This window comes from Rhamphochromis longiceps, linkage group LG20, assembly GCF_057381845.1.
Source record: "Rhamphochromis longiceps isolate RC_006_pf linkage group LG20, R_longiceps_female_GT1.1, whole genome shotgun sequence".
In the NCBI taxonomy this organism is placed as follows: domain Eukaryota; kingdom Metazoa; phylum Chordata; class Actinopteri; order Cichliformes; family Cichlidae; genus Rhamphochromis; species Rhamphochromis longiceps.
Window position 1 is genome coordinate 3,551,266 of NC_140576.1, and position 26,235 is coordinate 3,577,500.

The 26,235-nt window shown below is 38.9% G+C and overlaps 2 protein-coding genes across 6 annotated transcripts in view; both read right to left on the bottom strand.

Moving 5' to 3' along the window:
* Positions 1 to 1,799: 1,799 nt before the first annotated feature.
* Positions 1,800 to 22,198, bottom strand: atf7a (activating transcription factor 7a). Of its 4 annotated transcripts, none has more exons than XM_085393199.1 (12): positions 22,147 to 22,198; positions 14,640 to 14,711; positions 11,079 to 11,175; positions 10,763 to 10,875; positions 10,181 to 10,345; positions 9,848 to 9,996; positions 7,896 to 7,989; positions 7,674 to 7,793; positions 6,545 to 6,688; positions 6,056 to 6,244; positions 5,492 to 5,597; positions 1,800 to 4,787 (listed from the first exon to the last, which is right to left on the bottom strand). In XM_085393199.1, exons 2-12 carry the CDS (start codon positions 14,685 to 14,687, stop codon positions 4,555 to 4,557), a joined length of 1,458 nt encoding a protein of 485 aa, XP_085249325.1. In that variant the 5' UTR covers positions 14,688 to 14,711; positions 22,147 to 22,198; the 3' UTR covers positions 1,800 to 4,554. The 4 variants fall into 4 exon arrangements, with proteins under 4 accessions (XP_085249325.1, XP_085249326.1, XP_085249327.1 ...); XM_085393200.1 differs by lacking the exon at positions 22,147 to 22,198 and adding an exon at positions 21,232 to 22,108; XM_085393201.1 differs by lacking the exon at positions 22,147 to 22,198 and adding an exon at positions 14,888 to 15,646.
* Positions 22,199 to 23,857: 1,659 nt separating this feature from the next.
* asb8 (ankyrin repeat and SOCS box containing 8) overlaps positions 23,858 to 26,235 on the bottom strand; it is a 6,631-nt gene continuing 4,253 nt past the window's right edge. The window contains exon 4 of one of the 2 annotated variants that reach the window (XM_085394685.1): positions 23,858 to 26,235. This exon is cut by the window's right edge and continues 1,078 nt beyond it. The gene's annotated coding sequence lies outside the window, so the exon portion shown is untranslated. The other variant, XM_085394684.1, reaches the window with a different exon arrangement.

Genomic DNA, 26,235 nt, shown 5'->3' on the forward strand with positions numbered 1-26,235 from the left:
CTTGGATGTCCATGCCGCCTGTCCACCTGCTAGCCTGGCAGGCGGACAATACTCCATCAGCCTTTTACATCTAGCTGACGAATAAAACATATTTTTGCACCAACCAAAATTACTCCACGAGCACAGCAACAGCAGGTCACAAAAGAAACCAGAACGGCATTAAAGAACCGGATTCTTCACGTGTCAGTTAAGGTCAGAGTTCATGATTCAATAATAAGAAAGAGACTGAGCAAAAATGGCATCCATGAGAGAGTTCAAGGAGGAAACCACTACTGACTAAAGAGAGCGTAAAAGCTTGTCTCACATTTGCCAAAAAACACCTTGATGATTCCCAAGACTTTTGGGAAAATACTTTGTGGTCTCGTATTAAACTAACGCAGTGTTTCAGAAAAGGAACATCATACCAGCAGTAAAAGAGGGTGGTGGTAGTGTGATGGTCTGGGGCTGTTTTGCTGCCTCTGGACCTGGAAGACTTGCTGTGGTAAATGGAACTATGAATTCTGCTGTCTACCAAAACATCCTGAAGGAGAATGTCAGGCCACCTGTTCATTACCTCAAGCTGAAGCGCACGTGGGTTCTACAGCAAGACAGCGATCCACAACACACCAGCAAATCCACCTCTGAATGGCTTAAGCAAAACGACATGGCCTAGTCAAAGTCCTGACCTGAATCCGATTGAGATGCTGTGGCATGACCTTAAAAAGTTGGTTCATGCTTGAAATTCCTCTAACATGGCTAAATTACAACAATTGTGCAAAGATGAGCGAACCAACTCATTGCCAATTATCGCAAATTCTTGATTGTACACTGGTTGCTGCTAAGGGTGACCCAACCAGTTATTAGGTTCAGGGGGCGATCACCTTTTCACACAGGGCCATGCGGGTTTGGATTTTATTTTCCCCTTAATAATAAACACCTTCATTTAGAAACTGCATTGTGTGTTTAATTGTGTTATCTTTGTCTAATATTTAAATCTGTTTGATGATCTGAAACATTTAAGTGTGACAAACATACAAAGTAGGAAATTGGGAAGGGGGTAAACACTTTTGCACACTAGTGTAATTTGGTATGGACAAGTAAAGGACAAAAGTAGATCGGTAGACACGGTCGGCCTAAAAAATATCTAATACATATGAAAGTGTCTGAAATTCATGTACTTAAAAAACTGTTTGCTGAAGCCTCATCAAAATAGTCTCAGTGGAAGGCTGGCTGTCAAGAAGACATGCTTAAGAAAGGGAAATGTGAGACACTGTCAGTCATGGATTGGCCTCCTCGGAGTCCAGACCTCAACATTATTGAAGCAGTGTGGGATCATCTAAAGGCAGCTATCAGCCAAAGAAGAGCTTTGAATGTCCTTCAAGAAGCCTGGAGAATTAATCCTGAAGATTATTTAAAGAAATAACGGGGAATCTTATGTCACAGAGTTCACACTGTGCTGAAGAATAGAAGTGGTTATACCAAATATTGACTTTCAAGCTCATTAGAATTGTACAAACTGTTGTTGTTGTTGTTTTTGCCTTAAAGATCCACATATGTCTGCATGCTTCAATAAATCCATGCATCAATTTCCCATTTTCCAAGCACAATATTTAAAAAGTGAGGAGGGGCTCAAAATCTTTGGACAATATTGCAGAAGTACTTGAAAGAGTATTATTCAATGCCTTTGTATACATCATTTCCTTTCATATCTCTTTTTAATCAAACTAAGTCTCCACTTTAATCATTCATATTAATAATTACATTACAATAGAAAACATGTTTTGATATGATAACTGAACACAGATAAAACAGTATAAATGTTCATTATGATGTAGTTTCTTTAATTAAAACTGCAGCACTGTAAGTGTTCATGGTATTCCTCTTGGACATGCATGGAAAAGTAAATATATTCATATAGTACAGATATGTACAATACAAGGACAATTTTAGAAATTATCAGTCCAACAAAGGGAGTGTGAAAAACCATCAATACACTATGTGTAATTTTCACATTACTGTATTTCCCACTAAATTGCTATGTTTAGAACAAGTCTGGCCCATCGTTAACAGGCCAAAGACTGTAAAGATTATTGTTATTTGACCAATTTAAACAATAAGTTAGACAACGAAGCTCAAAAGACACGACCAATTGTTAAAAGGTATTAAAAAAAAAGAAGAAAAGAAAAAGAGGGGGTAAAATTTCTTTTAAAAGGAAAAAAAAAGAACAAAAAGCACAAGTCCATTTTTCTGTTGAGAAAACAAACCAACAAAAACACAAATCGTTGTGTTAAAGAAATTAGTCTATATTCATCAGCGCAATCAGAAGCGTTATGATGAAGAGTGTGGTGCTAAAGACAGCACGCAACAAAATAATACAAGAAAACATAAAAGCTAAATGCAGTTTGAATTTTCATTTCAAATGAACAATCGTCTATTTGACTGCCAGCAACTTACACAAATTGCCGAGGTCGCCGTTGAGACTGTAAGAGGAGAGGTTCAGTCAAAAGGGAAAAGGTATTAAAGTTGCTCAGCAAATTCCCATTTGTGTATACAGTACAGATAACAGAAAACCATCATTAAAGAAAAAACAAAAAAACATTCTGATATCTCTGAAAAAAAAAAAAGTAAATTGAACAGAAATACAAAGCAATAGTTAACCTGCATTACTTTAGTGCATAAATGTCCTTATGTTAATAAGTCATATCCTGTTTTTGAAATATCATATCTCGCGAAAATATTAAGAAAGAGGGCAAAAGAGGGACGGGGGGGGAAAAAAAAAAAGCAAACCACTTTGAGCATTCATGTAAAAATATATCGATATCTGGATAAAACATCTGGGGGATATTGTAAAAGAACTAGAGCCTTTCAGAAACAGTCACAAGACAGCTCGTCTTCTGCCCTTAAAGCTCTGACCACTGGAGATGTCTTTGCTCCGTCTCTCCACCAGATGACAGACAAGTACTTCAATATTTTAACAATATTCTAAAAAGACACTTTTTATTTACTTAAAGGCCTCAAAAAGCTTTGTTTATTAATTAAATGTTATATTTATTGATGTTCATTTTTTCCCAATTTATATACACTGACTAATATAATTCTCTAGAGCCGTTTTTTGCCCCCATACAAGCAAATCTGTATATATTTATGTGAGGGGGGGTATCGGAGGCACAAATGTGATCTTAAGGCAAAATGATCAAACACTGTGTGAAAGACTGTGTGTAAGTGCAAGTTACAAGCAGTGATATACTGTCATAGTGCCACTGCAACCTCTGAATCACAAAATAACAGTCAGGGTATTCACTTCTGTCCCAGGACAAGTACCAGATAGTCTTTGGAGAGATCCATTATGGCTTAGTTTCGGTTTGGTAGAGAGCATACAGAACAAGGGGTTCATCGCATTTTCAAACGAGCAGCAAAGGATGTGCAACCATCCTGAAAAGTGTGAAAATAACAGTTACAGTAAGTACAGCAGGGCCCACACACGAAGAAAACACAGTCACCAGAACAGTTACATGTAAAAATGGAAAGAGGCATCCATTTACACACCAATAAACCACCTGCCTGTTTCAGGAAATATGAAAAGGTGGAAAAAGTTCAATTCCCTTCAGGTCAGGAAAAAAAAAAAATCTGCTCCAACAAACTTGTTTTTAAATCGCAATCTAACATAATTTTGGTTACATGGGTCAATCTGGGAGGACGTGCCAATTAGTTAAAAGAAATATAGCTGCGCATACTGTATCAAAAACCCTATTAGAAAAGTCACATGCTAACAATCTAGCTAATAATGCATCAGATCAGGAGTAGGCAAACTGCTATGTTCTGATGTACATAAATATACAATCACACACACACACAGTTAATACACTTTATCATAAAGGGGTGTACATGAGGTAAGGTTTTTGGGTCTAGGTTGAGATCGTGTTGTGGCTGAGAACCATTTACTAAAGGTCTGAGTGAATAATTGAGATGTGAGTCAGAGAATTCTAGACAACTATCGCATCTTTGGAGCCGAGGATGTATAGGGAGGCATTCTGTGATGGCATGTGTGGGTGTGCGTGCAAGGCTAAAGTGACGAGGAGAACAAGGCACTGTTCCCTGCTGGAAAAAGTGTAGAGCCCTGTGTGCTGTTTATATCGGATTTAATTCACACACACAAAAAAAAAAGTTTACGAAACACCTGTGCGGCACGTGTCCACGTGGGAAGATCGTTATGGCAGTATACTTGACGCAGTCCTACAGTCCAGTGAAGAGTCCTTATTACTGAGGGTGAGGACAGTTGAGTAGGGACGCACAGGAGGAAACAGGGGGGAGGGGGTATTGGAGTCCAGCCCCTGTAGTCTATGGCAAAGTTAACAGGAAGCTCTCTTAAAAGTCTCAGTCCTTTCCCAGAAGGCTGCTGATGAGCTCCAGGCCCCAGCAAGATGGCTCCCCAGGAGGGTTAGAAAGACCACAGAGGGGAGGGGGGGCAGAGGAGAAGATGTGAAATTCTGAATTTAAAAATGAGGGAACCTGGGAGGTGGGAGTCTTTTCTACCCTGGGTGACGAGCCAAGTGTGGGCCTTGGTGGCATCGCTCATCATCTGGCAGCAGATTGAGACTGTGCAGCCATGATAATGTGAGAGGGTCCGCTCTCAGCTCTCTGCTGCTGGCCCATTCCTGCCAGCACTGACATGGCCATAGCCTCAGCTGCTGCCCTTGAGCTCAGGCCGTTTTGCCCCGTAGAAGGGCTAGGCGCCAAAGAGCTGTGCTGAATCACCGGGGCAGGGGAACCTGTAGGCTCTGACATGTCTTTCATGCTCTCGTCTGCAGCTATACAAAAAAATAAAAAGGCAACACAGGCAAAGATATTTATCTCATTTATATTGAGCACATTCCACAGTTTTCATTGCTGAAAATCTTTGGACATTATGTTAATTTTTATTCGAGTGAAAATCAAGCTATATTCAGTAACTTTATCCCGTCCAAAATCAAGGAAATGCCCCAAAAAATACTATAAATAAAACAAGAAGTACTGGAACAAAGATTTTGCTACTTAATTATAGTTCTTGTTTTATTATTTTAATGTTACCATCAGCCCTTAGCAATATCTAAATTGCAAATGTTGCTTTTTTTATCCAACTCTATTAATAATTTTTGGACACATTATTATCCACTGTGGCCGTTGCCATAACAAACTGAACCCTAATTATTTCAACAAAATTACAATTACTTTGTGGGCACTGAAGAAAACTACAGCTCACATGAAGATACTAAAGCCACAGCAGCATGGCTATATTGTAACCCAGGCCTGCTCATTTCTTCTTGCAATCACAAGTAGAGAGCTACACACCAAAGCCGTGTGTTTCGATTAAAATGTGAGAGCGACTTTGAGGTTCAAATTTCATTTTAGCTCTTTATGCTTTGCGCAATACATCTACTATATTTCTACATATCTAAGACATGCAATTCAGACTCAAGTTTCCTCTAACTTTAAATAGAACCGTGTGAACAGGGCATAGCTGTGCAGGGCTCACCTAAGTAGGCAGTCTTCTTTTGTAAGGTGGTTACAGGACAGTCCTTGTGGGCCAGCAGCAGCTGCTTTAAATGAGCCACCTCATTACGCAACAGAGACACTTCATTCTGAGAGGATGGAAAAGAAAAAGAAAAAAAATCAGACTGATTAGTACTACAATACTAAATTTCAGAAATTACATTACACTTCCCAAACCAATAAGGAAAAAAAGTAATGCTTGGTTATGTAATTTAAAATACAGACTTCCCATATTTTTCTTCCCTAATGGATTTTCCGGTAGAAACAAAAAAGTTGAAATGGTTTTGCTTCCACTGCAGAGCAGCGTACATTTCCCACAAGGCGTAAGGTGTAAATATTACCTAAAATTTCCATTTGACAAAATAAAGATATGAAACAAGATGTAGTGGTTTCCATTGTTTCAAATCTATCAGCTATGTTCATTTGCAAAAAGAATTTACTCAATACTAATGCAAACTCATTTATCTTATCTGGAATCCACCTCTCAAACTTTTACAAGTAGTTAGAAGCCCCATCACCAGCATCCACCCACTGGAGGCCCACTCACCGACAGTGAGACGTTCAAAGTGCTGAGCTCCTCGGCTTTCTTCTCTAGGGAGCTGACCCACAGTTTGCGTTTCTGTCTGCAACGGGATGCTGCCGCCCGGTTCCTCTCGAGGAAACGCTGCCTTCGTTCGTCGGGGTCATCGTCTGTCGTCCGCCGTCGACGCCCACCTGTAGGCTGTGCTGGAGATACCTGGAGGGAGAAGCAGGGTAAAGGTCAGAAGGAAACACACAGACAGACGAGATGAGTGGAAAAAAGACGAGAAAAGGGAAGTATGAGTCACAGTTTCATTTTAGCCAGCACACACCAGAGTCATCTCGGCACAACAAGAATATCCCCAATTTTCTGTTAACTAAAACAAGTGATGTGATATATAATAAAGAAAGTTTAGATGACTTAGATGTGATCATCTTTAATCCAAGTTTAAAGCATATTTTGTATGGATGAAAAAAAACATGTTACAGTCAGGAATTTATACTTAACATTGAGTACCTGAGGTTGTGCAGGTGATGGTGCGTCTGGCTGCTGGACCAGCAGCTGACTCTGTTCTGCCTTCTGAGGTACCATGGGGCTGCTGCCCATGGCCATGATCCCCATACTCTGTCCTGACGGGCTTTGCAGCGCAGCCTTCAGACGCTACAGAACAACAGTCAAATAAGCAACATCAATAACAGCCACAGGAATTTAAAAAAAAAAAAAAATCATGAAAAACTTCATTGTAACTTTGTAGAAAGTCATAATCAAAGCGTGTCTGAATCAGTGCCAACAGCATGTCTACAACTTCACTGTGCTGCGTCTACATTAACTGATTCACACTTTGCAATAACAACCTGGACAAGACCCTAGTTACCAATTTTTGGCATGTTTTAAAGTTGTTTAAAACATGGAGAAGCCTGATTCTCTCCGAGGAGAACATTTACAGATGTGCTCTCTCTGAACTGTTTTCAGCAACAGATTCATGTGACCTCCTTCAGTCAGATCTGGAGGCTTTATATGCTCCCGCAGCAGTTCTCGGATTTTGATCATGTTTGATTTAAGTTGTGACTAATTCAGCCGTGATGATTAAAAAAAGTGATTGCAGCCCTGAAGGTACACAAGCAGTCAAATGTTATATATGCATGTGTATATATATATATAAAGCAACCTTGATAATGATCATATCGTATTAGAAGCGCCATGAACAAAAAGATTCTGCAGATCAGCCCGAAACCCCCCCAACCCCAAATAAAAACAAAAAACCCAAACTAAAGTTTGTCTTTAATTACAACGATGATCATCTTCTTACGACTGAAGGAGTGAGGGGCTAGGGTAAACAGAGGAATGTGCTAAAGGGGATACTTTATATGTTTTAAATACCATAAACAATGACTGCACTCTCTCAGTTTCATCTGGGACATAGCTGCAAGGTGGAAACTGTGCATGAATCTCTGTGTGTGCATTGCACTATCATAAAATGAGTGCAAACTGTGTTGTCAGGTGAAAGGGTTACATAAACAAGCAACCACAGTAAAAGATCATATGACGAAGGACCTAAGCCTGTGCAGCGGAAGGCTGGAGGGTGAAGATGGAGACAAAAAGAACAGATAAATAGATAAAAATAGAGAGCTAATCTAGTGCTGACCATCTTGGCCTCTGAGTGGATGCTGTAGCCAGAGGGGGAGTTGGAGCCGCTGCTGCTGCCTCCCAGAGGAGGACCAGGGATCCCAGGAATGTTGGGTACCATGCACAAGGGTCGAGCCAGCTGGTGATCAAATATGAGACACAAATGCATGGGTTAAAACTAAACCAACTTCTAAGTTATAAAGTAAAGTTACAACATACTTAGACTGTTAGTCTGCCTTACATTAATGACAGAAGGCATCTGAACAGGACCAGGCAGCACAGGCACTGCCTGACCAGAGGGAAGCATCATCATAGGGTAATGGCTCGTCGGTGAACTGGAGAGACAGACAGCAGACGACAAATAAGAAGAGGAGATTCACTCTTGTGTTTGTTAATGAATTTTAAATTATGCTTTTTAAGAAATAGAACATGCAGTCCATTGCTTAATGATGAGAAAATATTTCATAGATTCATGAACTAAACTGTATTTTGTTCCTCTCAGGGTCAGCCACAATCAAATGACAAACCTGGGTTGATGTGTGTAACACAATATTATAATCCAGTAAAAAATACAATTTTATTTGAGTTGTTCAAGGTTATTGTGACTTGCTAAAAACTGAACTAAAAACTAAAACCAGTGTGGAAAACACATTTTAGATAGTTAAAATAAAAATGAAAACTACACTTGAAAAATAAATATGAATATTTAAACTAAGCTCAAATTAAAACAGAATTTTACTGTTTGCTAGTTTGGCCAAAAAACAAAACTATTACAACCTCCCTGATAAGGCAATGATGGTCATGTTTACTGAGACTTTGTATAGTTTTGTGTTATTATTATATTTATTCATCCATCTACTAAAAAATTTAAAATAATACAAACTAGACTAAAACTAAACATTTTCAAACAATAGAAACAAAACTGAGACAAGAAACCCCAGAGTGGAAACAAACTGAAACTAAACTGAATGAAAAACAAAACATCAAAATGGGGGGGAAAAAAGACTATAGTAGTTCTGATATTAATGACGTGAAATTGTTTGATCTTAGCTTAAATATGTAATTCTGTCAAATATAAATATATCTGAATGCAAACACTCCAAATTATGATTTAACATATATGCATTCCCTCTAATACCAGTTTTTAACCAGTTTAATGCTGTTTCACATTTTACATGTCCAAAGATAAAAAGTTAAGATTTATATTATGACTTCCTTCGAAACCTTGAGTGTGACAAGCAAGGGATTTTTACCCACTCTGAAGCCATTTTCACAAATGTGTGAAGTTGTCGACTTTTGTCTGAAACACTGTGCAGCGTCCGTGCTTAACTTGACTGATTCAACAGCAAATATAAACATTAATTTATCATTTTTTATTATTTATAATGGTTATAAATCCTATGCATATAATATTGCTGCAGACATAAGGAAGAATCATGTTACAGGTTCATGGGCTGAGTTTTGTGCAGGATATTGCAAGCTGTAGCTTCCCGTACAGTAATTGATGTACTACACATCGTTGGGCTTTTATGCAACACATTAATGTCCATAAATGAGAAACATTTTGATAAGTTATACCCAATTATAAAATGCATGAGTTTAGAATGCAAATAAACTGATATGCTATAAACTTTCTCTTATTAGCGTGTACTTGTTTTCAGTGAAATGTTACAGATTTTATGTGAACCATGATCATCTTTTCCATTATCCCAAGATAACATCTAAATTGCTGCTGTGTTACTTTACATAGATCTGTATATGAAAATAAAGACTTGTGTTAACAGGGGAAAACTGCAACAGCTGGTAATCCTAACACCTATTTTATAGTGTCTGTAACAGGAAAAACAAATTCAATAGTTCCCTTTAAAGCTGCGTATCTTTCTTATTAATCATGAATACTTCGCAAAACTTCACATCCTATTTCACAAGATCAAAACTGGCATAATTTTTTGTCAGAGCACAGCTTTTGGTTGTTTTTGACTGTGGCTGACCCGTCGGGACCACAAAAAAAGAAGAAAAGAAAAAAGAAAGAACATGATGGCATCTTTGATATTAAAGGTTCACTTGCAAGAACATGAGATGTTGTCACATTGTTTGCAAAACATGTTTTTTAAGCTAGAATTTATTTTAAGTTGAAGATTAAGCTTAAAGAGTTTAGCAAAGACCAACCAAAGGATTTGGAACTTAACTTACCCCAAAGTACGATTTGAGGGTGGAGCCTGTGTGATGACGGAAGTGGGTGATGGCATGGTGGGCTGCAGAGCATCAAAGCCCAAATGTAGTGGGAGGGAACCTGGACGCACAATAGTCGGGGTAGGGGCTGAATTCCTGGGTGGTGTGTCCTACAAGATTAAAACAAAAAATAAAATAAATTAGGCTTTTATGTCACACATCATTTGTACCCCCAAACAAATTTCTGCAACCACTGCAGCCACAATGTATCATGAATTACTTGCAACATCACTTAGCGATACTCCCCTCCTCTCTACACACCTATGCAATCCCCCTTATCAAGTTTTCTTGTACCTTTCCTTTAACTAGAGGCTCCCTGTTGCTGTCCGACTTCCCAGATGTGGAGTCAGGGCTGTCTGGGGGTGAAGAGTCGACTTCTACAGGTGCCTCCTGTTTCACCTTCACCTCTGATGGTGTCTGCAGGCTCATGTCCAAAGCCACTGAGTTGGAAGCAGGGAGCTGAAAATGAGTTACAGATAAAGAGAATGATCTATATGTAGTGTAAGATTAAAGTATATTAAAAAAAGAAAAAAAAAAAGGGAAGTGGGCATTCATCACAAACTAAACAGCCACAACCCCAGCTCTGAAACGCATATAAAGTGCAATAAAACACCAAACAGTTTAAAAAGAAATTGCTGCAAAAACTGAAATGTAAATGACACACGGACTGTGTGCAAGGCACGAAGTTCAAGTTTGTAAATTTTTTGACTGAATTAATACTTGAGATAAAAAAGAAGGAAGTAAAATGTAATTCTTTCTGGTCATGTCGAGTCTCTGTAGAAAATTTCTTCGGTTACTGTACACTGTAATGCACACGGTCATGCACAAGCGCAGAGATAAAAGAAGATAAAATCATCAACCGCAAGTGTTGCTTACAGAGTTCTTGGCCCTCTTCTCATCATCATCTTGTTCAAAGGAACTGGCCAGCTCATTGAACAGGCCAACCTCCTCGCAGTTCTTTAGGAAACGAGTGGGAGTAGGTGTCTGGTCTAGGAAAATGTAATGAGCAGATATAACTATTCAAAGTAACAACACCACAGTTAGTTCACACTTACACTGAATGTAAAACCCCATGTGATATCTAGTGTTGGAGCACGCTGACGTTAGGGTAAATATTGTCCATCTGAATGCTGCATGAGGACATTTAAAAACACAGTGAAGATGAACGTCTGTCTCACACGGACGAGAGTACCTGCAATAATGACCGAATCAGTCCTGGCTGGTCCGAATTTCAGCGTCATCTCATGTTTGTGTTTGTGTACTGCCAAGTGGTCCTCGTTGGTAAACCTCTGGAAAAGCAAACAAGACAAAAGAGAACATTATATGAATTAGCCAACAAGAAACGGCAACTGCGTTCTGAAGAGACATCCTGTTTTTTGTATTGCTAAAATCAGCGATAGATAATCTTTTGTGGCCAACACATGCAGTCTGTGGAGCACGCAGTATGTGACAAAAAGGTGAAAATGTCAACAACTTGATAGAGAAGTATATATAAATAAAAATAAAGGAAGAGGGAGAAAAAAAATATCGACAGAACTGACCACAAAAGCTGCAGAAATAGCTGCACACGTAACTTGGTGTTGTCCAATGAATTAGTGTGTAAAACACATGTATGAACTGTGAGTCTGTAATGATAAAAGAAAGTCTGAATTCTGTTACTTCCTTTTGGCTGCTTTCAGCTTAAGCTACAAGCAGCCTGGCGTTAGCTCAAATCAACCGCACAGACGGCATTAACAGCCGTCCTCGGAGACATGGAACTTCTTTTGAGAAGTGGTGAGGTGATTCACTCGAGAGACGTAGGAGAAATAATCTTGGCTCTGGCACCAGCCTATTCACCATTCACTGAGGCCTATTTTAGGGTCCCGTGTTGCAGTTGCGAGTTCAGTCGTGAGAGTGAAGTGGAAACACAGTCAAGTGTCGGGGGGCTTATTTTTAGCTCGACCAGGAGCATCACCAATACGTGTCCCATCTGTCTCATTCCTCTGAACAAGGCAGCTAGGTCTTGTGGAGAAAAACTATCTCCAACTAATCTCCATGTATGAGAAAATGGCAGCTAGGATTACTCCTCCCCACGCAATAAATACTGGACATCATATAATAGGGGAGCTGCTGTTGTTGTTTTTGTTGTTGTTGTTGTTAACTTGGTAGAAGGAAAATCCTGAGCAAAGCCAGGAATCAATCATCCTTGTTCTATTATGGGCATGATTCAGACTTTCCCAGTAGAGAACTGTTGCATTTAAAAGGGCAGCATTAAAACAGTATTTGGACATAAAGGATACAATAATTAGCAGCAAATCGCAATTAAAGGCCAGAAAATGTATAAACATATAATGAAGGTGCTGGCAAATGTACAGGATAGAGTACTGAACCTCAATGCCTTTAATACCGACCACTACCGCAGAGTAGTGGAAACCATCAAATCGAATGCCTTGTCAGTATTATAACGGAAATTTGATTGTTGCCAATTTTAGACTGCATTTTCATTTACATGCATTACTTGCTTGTTAAGATAACACCAAGCCTGTGTATATCAATATTTGTATATTACTCCTGTTTTAACTGCTGTGGCATGTGAGCTGGACCACTTGTGGTAAGAACCCTGCAGAGCACTAAACAGATTTTGTCTTTTGTTGTTTTGGTTTAAGAAGAAAAAAAAACCAAAAACCTCAACCCTGGTTACCAAAAATCTGATGATGTGGCTCCATCACTAACTGAAGAAACAATTCACTTAGCTTGTTAACAAAGTGGATTCATTATCAACTACAGAGCCACATTTTTCTCTCAGGAGTAGGCAGAGATGAAAACCAAGCTAAAAGAAAGTAATATTACAGTTAAGTGATCACAAACATGACTCCCCAAAAAATTCTGTAATCTTAACCAGCGAGAAGTTGTTACATGTGTACCATGACAACTTTATTCAATTTCACCTGTTTTTGTTTTTTTTTTATTTCACTGATGCCTTTGACTTTGTGTGTGTGTGTGTGTGTGTGTGTGTGTGTGTGTGTGTGTGTGTGTGTGTGTGTGTGTGTGTGTGTGTGTGTGTGTGTAAAGCAAGTGCATCTGATACCCCCGTGTTGGTGTAGTTCCTGCATTATCTTAACGCTTTAGAGCCAATGGTATCATATTTGATACACAGTTTCTACAAATTAAAGCTAATACGTGCAAATGATTTTTATTTTTTTTTATCTCATCAGAAAGTTCAATAAACACTCAATTTCCAAAAAATTTTAATTTTCTGGCAATTATTTCATGGTTCAGGCTTTAGATCAGGATCAGCAGTGCAACTGAACGATCATGTAGTTGTGCTATCGTAGCTTTGCAATGTGGGGAAAAAAGACATGTTTTCCTCTTTGTTTATATAAAATTCTGTTCTGGAAAGAATTGTAAGAATTTCAAGTGTTTTCTTTATTTTTTCGTACAATAGAATAAATATATGATCATTAGCCAAATTCTTGGATAATGCTACTCTAACATAATTATCATGACATAGAAACACCAACACAGTGATATCAGATAGTGTGTGTAAAGTGACTGTGTTTCTTAAAAAGGTGCTAAGCAAATGTGATTTCTTTTCTCATTATTTTTGTTTTGCATTTCTTCTGCCCTTTGACATAGATTCAACCAAAACAAAAGAAAGAAAACTGTTTGTTTATAACCTTGTACAGGTTCTCTAAAGTGAGGTGGCACTGCGATACTGACAACATACCCAAACATCTAGCACCACTCTGCCATCCCACACCTGTTTATACAACAGTCTGGCTCTAAAACAATGCTTTGAGAGTGACACAGCTGCAGACCAGCACTGTCATCCACATCACTTTGCCTCTTTAGGTCTCTGTTGCTTAAGCAGTAAAATAAATTAGTAATCAAACCAATGAAATATGCAGAGTATTTACATCACAAAAACATGTAAAGAAAGACAAAGGAAGGGTCCCTAGATGTCTGCGACGTTCTGAAAAGAAAATTACCAAACAACTCATCATCACTTATTTATCGACTATGCATGTTCAACTGCTTTACATGACTGCTGTTCAAACCACAATCCCATTCTTCTGATCAGAGCATGGAAGAAGTCCCAAGAATCCCAAGTATTGCGTAAACCCATAAACACTTTCTTCCTTCAGATTCCCAGGAGCCATTTCACTACTAGCTCTAAGGATATCACACCCAAATGAACACAGCATCAGACATGATGATTTCCTGTGTTGAATAATCATGAGTCTAAGAACAGACTCCTTTTTAATTTCTTCCTTCTTCTATTCTATGATATCAAACCAAGCCTCGTCGAAACACCACGTAACAGGCATGTGAGTGCACTACTGGCACTCAGCTGAGTCACTGCCTCGGCTCAAACCTGTGTCTGCAGGCGCTTAGAAGTCAGCAGTGACAGGTTGAAACAATAACGGTGCTGATTACTCACTGGAGCTTCCAGTGAGTCATTGCAAAAGGAGACAGCATTGTCTCACAAAACGGCATGCTAGCATGAATGTCATCGGTGTGATGTTAATTATAAGTGTTGCATAAATATGTCCGTTTACGCTTGCAGTGAGAACGGATCTTTTCAGGGTTGTTGTATATAGCGCTACATTAAAACCAGTGCGTTCTCAAAAAGAACGTCTATTTATTTTTAGGTTTCATATAGTTTTCTTTGAGAAGTACAATACTGTGAAGTGCAGTACTGACCTTTGGTAAGCAATTACAAAAGGCAAAGATTACTACCACAGAGAGCAGGACATGAAAAGAGAGGACTTACCTGTCCGCATCCAGGAGCACTGCACACAAAAGGTCGGTCGTCCCCCATTTTTGCAAAGAGCCTGCAATGTAACTGTGGTAGAGGAGAAGAAAAGAACATTGTTGCAGCTTTTTTTTTTTTTTGTTGGTGTGTGTACTGGCAAAATCCTGAAAACAACAAAACAGTGATGCTGTGGCTTGTAGTCTTTAGTCTGAGCAGGAAGCCGAATGGTATTTAAAAATAACCCTGGCAAGGAGGAAAACACGCACAGTGGCAGCGAGAAGAAGTTTCCCTGGTGATACTTCCTTCACACACACGGGGGCTTCGGGCTGGCCAATGAGGAGCCTGCTTACACGAGAGGACGGCAGCTACCGTTTACACAAAGACATCTCGGTCTCCTTCTCTTTCCCTGTCTCGTTTTTCCTCACTTCCAATACCTCCTTCTCTCATTACTACTCTCTCCTCACCTCTCTGCCACCTTGCCTCCCCTCCCCTTCTCGTACCCCTCATTCAATGTTTCCTGCTCTCTGAGTCAGCTGTTTCTCTGTGCACGCACATGCAATCTAAGGTTAAGTACCTCCTCATTCACTTTATGAAGGTTTTCATGTGTTTCCACACAACAGATCTCTGGCACTGGACACATTCCCATTGACCTCGCTGCGTTTTGTTCTCCAGGTCATCTTACTACTTCTAAATGAACATCTGATACTTATATTTTAAATATTATGAAATTTTGCAATCTTAAGGTGGATGGTTCAGCTCCTGAGAAGCAGGATGAAGAGTTTTAAGGTAATTTGACATAGCTAAAACTAACAAGTTTTTTGAAACATGAACATTTAACCACAGTTTATTGTTATATTAGTAAGTACTTTAAATTATGTATAGTTTTTTTTTACCAATATGTATATATTGTTAGAGTGTAGCTACCTTTTGCTAGCTGGTTGTTAACATGACTTACAAGAAAAACACATTAAACATAAAAAAGTTCATCAAAAGATAACCATTATTTCAAAAATATTTCACGGCATAATCACGCCGTTTTGTATTTCTTAACTTCTAATAAATGTGCCCCAGGATTTTAGTTTTAGTGTACTATTAACACAGTATTAACAGTATTTTGTAAAGTAAGTAAAAATAGAGGCATATGTGGGCAGCACTGTTGGCCCTTCTAATCTACTAAAAAACCTAAAAAGCTTTCCAATAAAAGTTATACACAACACCCCTCTCACCTTCTTATTATATGCTGTTGTTGAGAGTTAAATACGTGCATGTTTTATTTGTTTTCTTCTTCTGAAGTGGCAAAAAAATGCAAGCATACTGCTTCAATCTCTAATGCCACCAACCCACCCCCACCCTGCGCTGCTCTGCACAGCTGAACAACACTGCACGTGGAGACAAACTGGGAAGTTAGAAAAATAACTCATTAAATTTAAATCGGGAAATTGGAGGGGAGGGGGGAGGGGGTAGAGGCAACGGACATGAATGTTTTAGCATTCTCAGCTGGCCCAGAGTGACGTCTGGCAGCTATTACACAACACTGTCCCACTGAAAATACACCAACTGCATCGAGGACTTTGTTATGTACACACGCAGACACAACCAACATGTACACAAAGGAAAAATAAAGCCACTCACTGGTATTTATGTAATATACTGTATATATTATACTCAATGTTCTCCAGCTCTTGAGCAAAAATGTTGTCAGACTTTTGTGATTTAACACAAGCCCTAGGATGTCTTTTGTGATTCACCTCTTAAACTTTTACTTTAAAAAAAATGCTGATTTGAAGACGGGGTAGACTCTCTGTTTTTACCATCAACTGACAGTCCATAATTATCTTTCAGTTTATTGCAATTCAAAAAGCAAAAGTTTTCCAGCTTTAGAAAACATATATTTAGAAAATATAGCCGATGGGCCAATCACAGGTCTTTCAAGACCAGACCAGTTGAGCACTACCTTACAACCACTGGCAGGCAAAGTGAATAACATTATACATTATTTCATTACAACAAAACATTCTGCTGGAAAATCCTTGCCCCTGGTATTTATGTATTATGCATTTATACATGTTATTGTGACACATACCAACTAAGCATTGAGGCAGTCTAAAGTTGTCATGATACTAGAATTTCAAACTCGACACTTGTACACAGAAAAATATTCGATACCCTTTTCAATACCACAGGCAAGATTTTCTGCGTCCTGCAACTAAATAATGTCAAAGTAGTGATAACGTGAAAAAGTTAACTTTTTTTTTTACACTAATTTTCCATAAATTACAGATTTTGAAGGTTAAAGAAATTTATCTTCACAAACAAAAACTGAAAGACCTAACCGGTCTTTGATTGGATTTTAAAACTGACCTCACAGCTGGCAACAACAAAACAAGAAACAGATTTTGATAAACATTTGTTAAAAATAAAATAAAAAAAGCTCAGGTTTCTCATCTGGTCCACATCTGCCGGCAGCAGATGTTGAATACAGTTCACACTGCTCCTCAGTCTGCAGCTCTTCACATACTCAGCTCTGCTCTTCAAGACTGAAACCCGTCCAATTCTGCTGCACTGCTCCAGATTTCACTCTCTATTTGCTCCAATTAGTTCTCCACACTCTGGACTCTTTGCTCAGTTCAACTATGCTTCCCCAACTGCTCTGAAAAGCCAGCAAAATGCCCAGTTCTCCATGTGTCTGTAATCCAGTCTGTTACAGCTCAATAGCCCATTCAGCCTGCAATAATTATTCATCTTTTGTTTAACTACAGTCGACTATCATCTGTTAATGATAACATATTACTAATGTGGCTATGGGGCAATTACTAATAGTTAAACAGCTATCATTACCATGTGTGCTGGTTAGATAACTGTTTAATATTTCAATGTTGTTGAAACTAGAGCTTTACTGACCTCTGAAATTCCTTCTAAAGTGTTGTTCGGTATTATGGACAATAACTACTTCAGCTGTTAGTGAGGGGAGGAGCTGTGGGCCTGACTACAATGGTGCTGCATGCAGTTGTGTGTCAGCTGGAAGATGCAAAGACACCACTGTTTGCATTGATACTCTTGCAAACGAGTATCTTAATTTAATATTAATTTTGAGCGCAGGTTTTTTTGTGTGTGACAACAATGGTAACGTCACTCGTCCTCGCCCGATTCCCCACTCAGCAGGACAATGCAGCCACTACAATGCAAAAACTGATGAGTACAACTTCCAACATCCTAAGGTGATTGAGCAACTGCGGGATGCACCAGAGCAAACACCACACCACACAGCTACCCATACGGCCCAAGGGATCACATCGCCAAAGTCATCCAATGAGAAGCCACGAGACATTCCCAGACGTCCCCGGTCAATAGCCCAACAGGGCAGAGATGTTATGAAAGAACACGTTCACCTGGGATATAAGGATTTGAATCTTGTTTGCAGCCAAGCATAGACAAATTTTCAACAGGTAGGGTCAAAAACCAAAGAGGAGAAATCTGTTGAGTGTAGTAACATTGCAGTCTCATTACTTTTGAGTAGGGCTGCCACGATTTGTCGACTAGTCACGATTACGTCGATTATCAAAATCGTCGACGACTGATTTAATAGTCGACGCGTCGTTTGAAGCTTTGTAAGATCACAAAAGACGCAGGAATAAGTGGCAGGATTTAAGAGTGTAATAACGGACTGAAACAGAAGATGGCAGCATTGCATGTACAAGGATGTCAGCTACCGTTAAACCCCGAAGAAGAAGAAGAAGCAGCTGTGTCCCAGAATTCATAGCGCGGCCCAGCGCAGTTTCCAACAATGGCGGCAGCTAGTTAGTTTTAATGTTACTCTTATTATTCTTTCTGGGTCACAAAATAAACGTTTAACATATTTTCAGGCGAGAATGTAGCTGTGTAAACCTCAAATATCTGCTCAGTTTATCAGGACACCACATATTTTCAAAAGCGCTCCGACGTTTTCGGAGACATCTGTTACCCACTAGCTCGTTAGCGAGCCGGGGGCTAGGCTCACTAGCACCGTGAGAACACCGGACTCCCCGCAAATCGTTTTCAAACCCACCACCGTCTTTCGCTACTCAGGTTAAATATATATGAGTCACTTAGATAACTTAAAATGTTATTGTTTGGCTTTTTTTTTAGTATTTTATTTGTTCCTGAGTAAATCAGTTTGTCTGAGATTAAAGTTATAGTTTTTACACAGCTGAATAAACGTCAAGCAGACAACTGATTATCAGAAGTGTGAGATGCTCCAGAATATACTCCAGTGTCCTGTTATATTTTAGATAGCAAGGAGTTTATTAAACTTCACCGAAACAATCTGCAAATTTCATTAAAATTTAATAAACTATCATCTTGTCTTTATTTTTAGTTAGCACAGACCTTAAACACTTAAAGCTGTAAGCTAATGATAGTTATATAAGAGCAGATGCTGCTGGTGCAATAAGCTGTAGTTTTACGTCCAATGGATGATGATCTGATTAGTCGACTAATCGCAAAAATAATCGGTGACTAGTCGACTATCAAAATAATCGTTTGTGGCAGCCCTACTTTTGAGCAAAAATTTGTTTGTGAATTAAAAAGTTGCTTAGTACATAGAGTTTTTTGACAAACTGGAAAGAAAAGACAAATTAAAAATGTTTAGCATTTCACTATTTCTGAGTTACTGACCACATTAACCTGGGCTGTACCTCTAACATGTGTTGTGCATGTCATTTAACATTATTGAGTGGGACAGATTATTCATTTTTTTGGCGAGGCATAAATGTCTGAAAGTTTTCCCAATGTTGAAGTCAGTATATTTTCCTCCTTCCATCTCTCCCTCTGCAGTCCTTGAGCCAGCGCGCGATTACCGAAGCCTTGCGCTGGAATAAGACACTCTCCCGTGAAGCTTAGCTTGTAACAAACCTAACGGTTGTTTCTCGCTGCTTCATGAGAAAAGGGGTCTGCATCATATTTGCAGGCAAACGCTGCCCCTCTCTGCACACGTCAAAGAACCCATGAAACAGAGAAGTCTGATTTCTTGCAGGCAACAGGTCAGTGCAAGGCCCCTCACAAAGTGCTTCCAATCTACTGAGTCTATTTGGGTGGACGTGTCTGCAAACGAGATACTCCATCTAGCTCGTTATACCGAGGGTGTGGACTGTTTGAGGAAATGGACACATCTGGCATCAGGAGTAGGAACAGATTTCAAAGTTTACATCTTACTAAAGACATGCTAGACATTAACTTGGCTGGCTGGCACCAACATGAAATGTGGGATTTGATTTTGTGGAAAATCCACCATAAATTCCAGATGACAGGGGTGGAAAACACCATTTGTTTTCATAGCTGCCCCAACCAATTACTTAAACTGATTAAAACAGATGTATTAAGGTCTTTTCTTCAGCATCTTTTACTTGCTTCACATTAAGAAGCCATCCGTAATTACCGCCTAGATTTATTTATTTATTTATTTTTTACAGGTAGAAATGATACAGTTAAATTAATGTTGCGACTGTCAGAAGTGTCTCACTAACGTTTTCCTATACCCTCAAATAGCTACTTCATGCAGACCCCCAATTTCATGCGAGATAATCAGTCAACTCGTTACATCAGTCCTGATGCACATCACTGATATCAATTACAGGTTTTGATATCAAGTATTTTCACCTCCTTTCATCCAAGGTGACATGGAAGCACTCAAAGCGTTCTCATTTCTGTCTCTCTCATTGAGTCGATGCCAAAGTCCCAACATTAACTTGGATTTCTCCGACTCAGCAGGTGTAAGGGAACAAGTCCCAGCTATAATCAGCCACAGCCATCCAGTGTTTGACGCCGCCTGCTAGGAAACTGACTAAACAAACTGTATTAATAGCTTGCACTGCAGCCATGACTGTGGAATCTGGGGCTTAAATTGCCAGAGGGTAGGGAGACCCCACAAAGAGAAAAATAACTAAAGGGGGCTGGAGGGGAGAGGGATAAAAAAAGAAACCGTGAAAGAAAAAAATGCAAATCAAATATGTGCTTGGATAATTATGGGATCAGAGGTGAGCATTTGAGACAGGACATCCAGGTTTATGGCTGGGTGTGTGCAAGAACCAAAGTGTTTTGTTTATGTAAGCAAAGTGAGCACAAGATTTAGTAAATGGAACAAAAGAAATCCTATTCCTACTTCTGCATAACCAACAAGGCCTGAAAGCTAAATCAGTGTTGATGCAGGACAATACAGGATGGACTCAAGGGAGCTTCCTAAAATTAAATCAGAGACATTTTGTAGATTTGATTGTGGTCTGCAACTTTAACAAGCAAATATAGATTTATAACTATAAATTCAAAAAGAAGAACACCACATTGAAATGTAGCCAGTAGCTTTTACCCATGCTCTACAACACTTTCAAGCCAATCATTACTTAACTAATCTAATCAACAGAAATGCCTAAAAGCATGCAATATACACTTAAAAAAAAAAAAAGTTTCATTTTCAAGCTGCAAAGAACATTTGTGTTGGGTCCAACTTCCAAACATCTCGCATTACTCTTCAGTAATTGCATGTATTTGGTTGGACAAGACATAGTGCAGTTTTCTCAGTTCTAACACTTCTCTTAGTGAAGGAATGATGCACAACTCTGCCAAAAACATGACCTACATTTCTCAGGAAGGTGTTGACATGGATGGAGACATGGATCGTGGAGCGTTGAGCAGTTCAAATTGCAATACTGTGGATATCATTAGTACTTTTTTTTTAAGGTTTTCTTGCAAACCCAAATTCTCGCAATATATCCTACCGCCAAAAAATCTACACGAGCGCGCTTTTTTCCACATATTCGGCAATATAAACGAAGATTATTTTAAAGTTGAATTCCCAAAGTTCCACAAACTTTAGTTCCTTTGTGAAGACACCGCTAACTGTGTCGAAAAGGTTTGTCTTTTTTAGCCTCCATTACCTCTGGCTACGTACGGGTACATAAGCCCAGCCTTTTCCCGTAACAATGCCGCCTATTCTGTTCAGCAATTGGCCACGAGAGCGTCAGTTAGCGACTTCTAGGGCACTCATAGGTTCGAACCCTGTCAATAACGTCCGACAGCTGAATCTGATTGGCTAAAATCTTGAAATCAACTTTTTTTTCCTATCAACGCAAAACTAATGGCTAGCTAATGTGGCTAGCGTTAACAACAGGCCGAGCGCACACTTAAAAAGTGAGTGATAGCAGCACTTGCTACCACTTTCTGCCATGACAATAGACATATATTAAAATCAATTTAATAACATCCGACGTGAATTGCTGTATTTCAAAGTGCACTTCGGGTATTTAGAGTAACAACAGCCGAAAAGGCTAGCACTTAGTTGGTTGGCGGAGTGACACTTGAGTGCAAAGCGAGACACAGTGGGTCCGAATGAAACGTTGTAGCTCCCACAACAGTTTTGACAACTACATAGACGTGTCGTTTTAACGTCAGCAAACACTGAAAAGTGTCGTGTCGAGCGCGACATTGTAATCATTTACTATACTCGAATAATCTATGGTGAATTTAAAGGTTAATAAAGTGTTTACAAACTCACCCTCGCGCCCCTCTCTCTGACTCCCCTCTCCTCTCTCTTGGAATTTGACACTCCCCTCGACGCGGACTTATCGCGAGATTTCGTACAAGCTATCTCTGCCTGGCCACATGTAAAGAAATGCACCAGAAAGCTCCTACATTTATTTGTTTTGTTTTGTTTTAATTTAATCATAATGAAAGTTCTGTGTATATAAATTCAACCCAAATTTTCTGCAGTTTAATGATGAAACGAAACTTAATTTTTGAATATTTTTCTGACTCATCAGAAATTGTAACCCTTACTCTTACATTTTTTTTCTTGCTGCTATTTCTGTGTCTGTATCCCCCCCCCCCCCCCCCCCCCTCAGCCTTTGTATATATCTTTAAGCATAGGATGACTAGATGGGAAAACAGTCTTTATGTTTTCTGTGTCATTTATTAAAGCTTAAACAGAGAAACATTGACTTCAAGTCCACCTATACAGTGGGTGCAATTAAGATATTAATTGTAACTGACTCGTGAAAAGAGGTAAATTTGGCTTTGCAGGGTAAGAATTCCCCTCATAACTGTATGAATTTGATGGGTTTTCGAACAATAAACTTTTGCGAATATAACACATCCTTTTAATTACTGTACATCGTATGTAGAAGCTTTTTGGAAGCTTGAACTGTCACTTACATTTTTAAGATATGTCTCATTTGTCTGATATCATCAACATGTCATTAATTTAAAAAGTTACTGACTGTGCATCTGTGTGATTCAAAAAACATGATAAAACATTAAAATGATGATACTTGTGGTGCATATGGTTATTAGTTTCATGATATCTTCATTTTTTCAAGTCACTGATTGAAGTTTTGTTACATGGTATGTCACAGCTGTCAACAGTGGGGTCGTTCCCCTCTTGATTTGGTTTCCTTCCTGATACTCTCAACTTATCCCTTTGTAAAGGTACAAGCCCCAAATAGCTGGTTAAAAAAAATCACAAATGAATATGCCTGAACTTGTGATCATGTAAATGTAGCTCTTCTTATACATTTGAAAAATGCATTCAAAAATGTATTCAGATAAACTGGCTGATGTAATCTACAGCCAGTGTTGCTTAACAATAAATGTTTCCTCCGATATAGAAGTGTCACATTTACTTCAAAGGCAGTCTTACAAGCTGGTGACTTAGAGACAGGGCTAGAGGGACCCCCAATGGATAATATGAGAATTGAAGGTGCTAATGGTAGCTTTCAAATTCTTTCCAAAACACTGAAGTAACGGTATAATTGGTCATTTCTTTGACTTAAATATGTTTGTCAAGAGCTTTCCCCAGAAAAAAAGCATTTAGCATTTTAAAATGTAAAATTAAATACAAACCTTGTTTAACTGTTGTAAATAGCACTTCTATCATAACTCCATCGATACTCTGGCCATTTTTTTGCACTACAATTAGAAATTACTTCACAAATACTAAGTATAAATATATTATCCGTTTCCTCTGAACTGCTCGCTGTAGCCGCTGTGATCCACTCCAACATGTGTACTAAAACTCTTATTTTTTATTATTCATGCCCTTGAGAGAATATGTTAGATGCAGCAGATCATGAATATTACTTCTGAATTTAGGTTATACACCCACTGGTCACTTTATTAGGTACACTTTTCAACTGTACATTAACACAAATATCAGCCAATTACATGGCAACAACTCAATGCATTTTGGCAATTAGAGATGAAGACGACCTGATGAAGTCCAAAATGCACATGAGAATGGGAAAGGAGAATAGTTGGACTGCTTAGACCTAATAGGAAGGGAACAGTAACTCAAATAACCACTCCTTAAAACCAAGGTATGCAAAAGAGCATCTCTGAACATGGAACCACAAAGCATAAGGGCTACAGCAGCAGCAGACCACACCGTATGCTACTCCTGACAGCTGAGAACAGGAAAGTGAAGCTTGCCTAAAACAAAGCACAAAGGATTCGAAAAACGCTTTCTGGTCTGATGAGCATAGGGTCAGAATAAAAAAACAACATGAAAGCACGGATCTATCCTGCCGTGTAACTGTCTGCCGGTGGTGTAATGGTGAAGGGATATTTTCTTGGCACACTTTGGACCACGTAGTAACAACTAAGCATCATTTAAATGCCACAGTCTGAGTGTTATTGCTGAACATGTCCGTCCCTTCATAACCACAGTGTAGCTATCTTTGGTGGCTGCTTGCAGCTGAAAAATGCACCATGTTACAAAGCTCAAATCATCTCAAACTGGTTTCTTGTACAATGACAATGAGTTCACTAGAGCACGCTTGGGATGTGGTGGATCGGGTGCTTCACATGGTGGACCTGTGGCCCCCAAATCTGCACAACTATGTCATGTCGTCATGTCAATATGGCCCAAAATTTCTTAAAAATGTTTCCAGCTGTCAAACCTTGTTATGAAGAATTAAAGAAGCTCTGGAAGTAAAAAAGGGGTCCAACCCAGTACTAGCAAGATGCATCTAAAGAAAGTAACACATGAGTGTATATTTTGACAAAGCTACATATGTTATGTTATGTTCAGTTCATGGTAGCCTGTAGCCATGCACTGAGCTTTAATAATTGCACTTGGTATATGGTCTCTTTAATGAAAGATATTTGACATGCCAGAAGCAGGAACAAAGTTTTAAAAAAACATCATGGCTCGTGTTTTAAAACGCTGTCACTGTGAATGTTTGGTCATCAGTGACAGTGCTTACTGTAACAGTTTGTTATTAGATATAACCTGTGTTGTATATGCATATTGTAAAACAATCACAGCGCAGTCAATAACAGGTATAGACATCAAGTATTCTCTATTAGATGTAATTAATTGTGACTTGATATATATGAGCTATCAATGTGTGATTTTTGTGAAGAGCAGAGAGAAAAGAGTGAGCTGGAATATAAAGGCATTTACTTGCAGTATGTTTACAAAGAAGAAAAAAAGCACCTGTACACAAGACATGATCTAGAGGTTAACTTTTACACATTTGTAGAAAGGCAAACATAATCAAGCACAGAAATTGTCAGATTGTAGACAAGTGCTTTAACAAATTGCAAGTTAGTGAATCCTTCAAAGACACAAACTTAGTCATCATGCCATATCATGGTCCTAATACGTAACAATTTAAAATAAAGTCACTTTCAAATATCCTGCAAAATGTTGGACCAGCGAGCACCCTTGAAACACAAACTTTTGCAAGTTAAGACTGAAAACTTCCACTGATAATAAAAACAAAACAAAAAACAACAACTTTATTCCTTATTGGCAACTGGAACTGCAACTTTTTATTTCATTTTATTAAAATATAGACCAAATAAATACTAAATCACAAGACTGCAGACTTGCTATCAGAGCAGAAGAACTTCCAAAGACTATGGAGGCAAAGTTAGTGTGCCTGGCACATCATGTGAAACCAGTAATAGTTACCAACCTTCTGCTGCATCGACATAAATAAAACTGCTGCCATCTGGCATAATTTCTAATCTGCTCAAGTGTTTTCTTCTATCCATTTTTGAGCCTCACTTTTTTTTTTGGTGGGGTGGGGCTATCCATCCCAGCAGTCACAGGACAAAAAGAACGGTGCAACCCCAACAGGCCGCCAGTCTGCCACAGAGCTAACACAGAGAAAAACGAACACTCACAGCCAATTCTCTAGTTAACCTAACATGCATGTTCTCAGAGCGTGGGAGTAACCTGGAGTAACCCAGAGAAAACCCACGCAGGCATGGGGAGAACATGAAAACTTCGCACCAGCCATCCAGTGATCCAGGACGTTCTTGCTGTGTTAACCCCCACACTCTGCTTTCTTTAAATCTGATGTGTTTACTTCTATTGGTATATCAAAAATGACTGCAGCATGAGCTCTTCAGGGTGTCAGAGAGAAAGATGACCACTCCAACGCCAACATATAAACCACCTTCACACGACACACTCTATTACAAATACAGGACATGAGTGCTCATTCATCAACTGTTTGTTTCACTCTAAAAAGGTATAACGAGCATATACTCATTCTGTAATTTATGACTTTCCTCATTGTCTGTGGCAAACTCTTTTAAATTATATTTACATTTTAAAAAGTAACATTCATACTTCCTG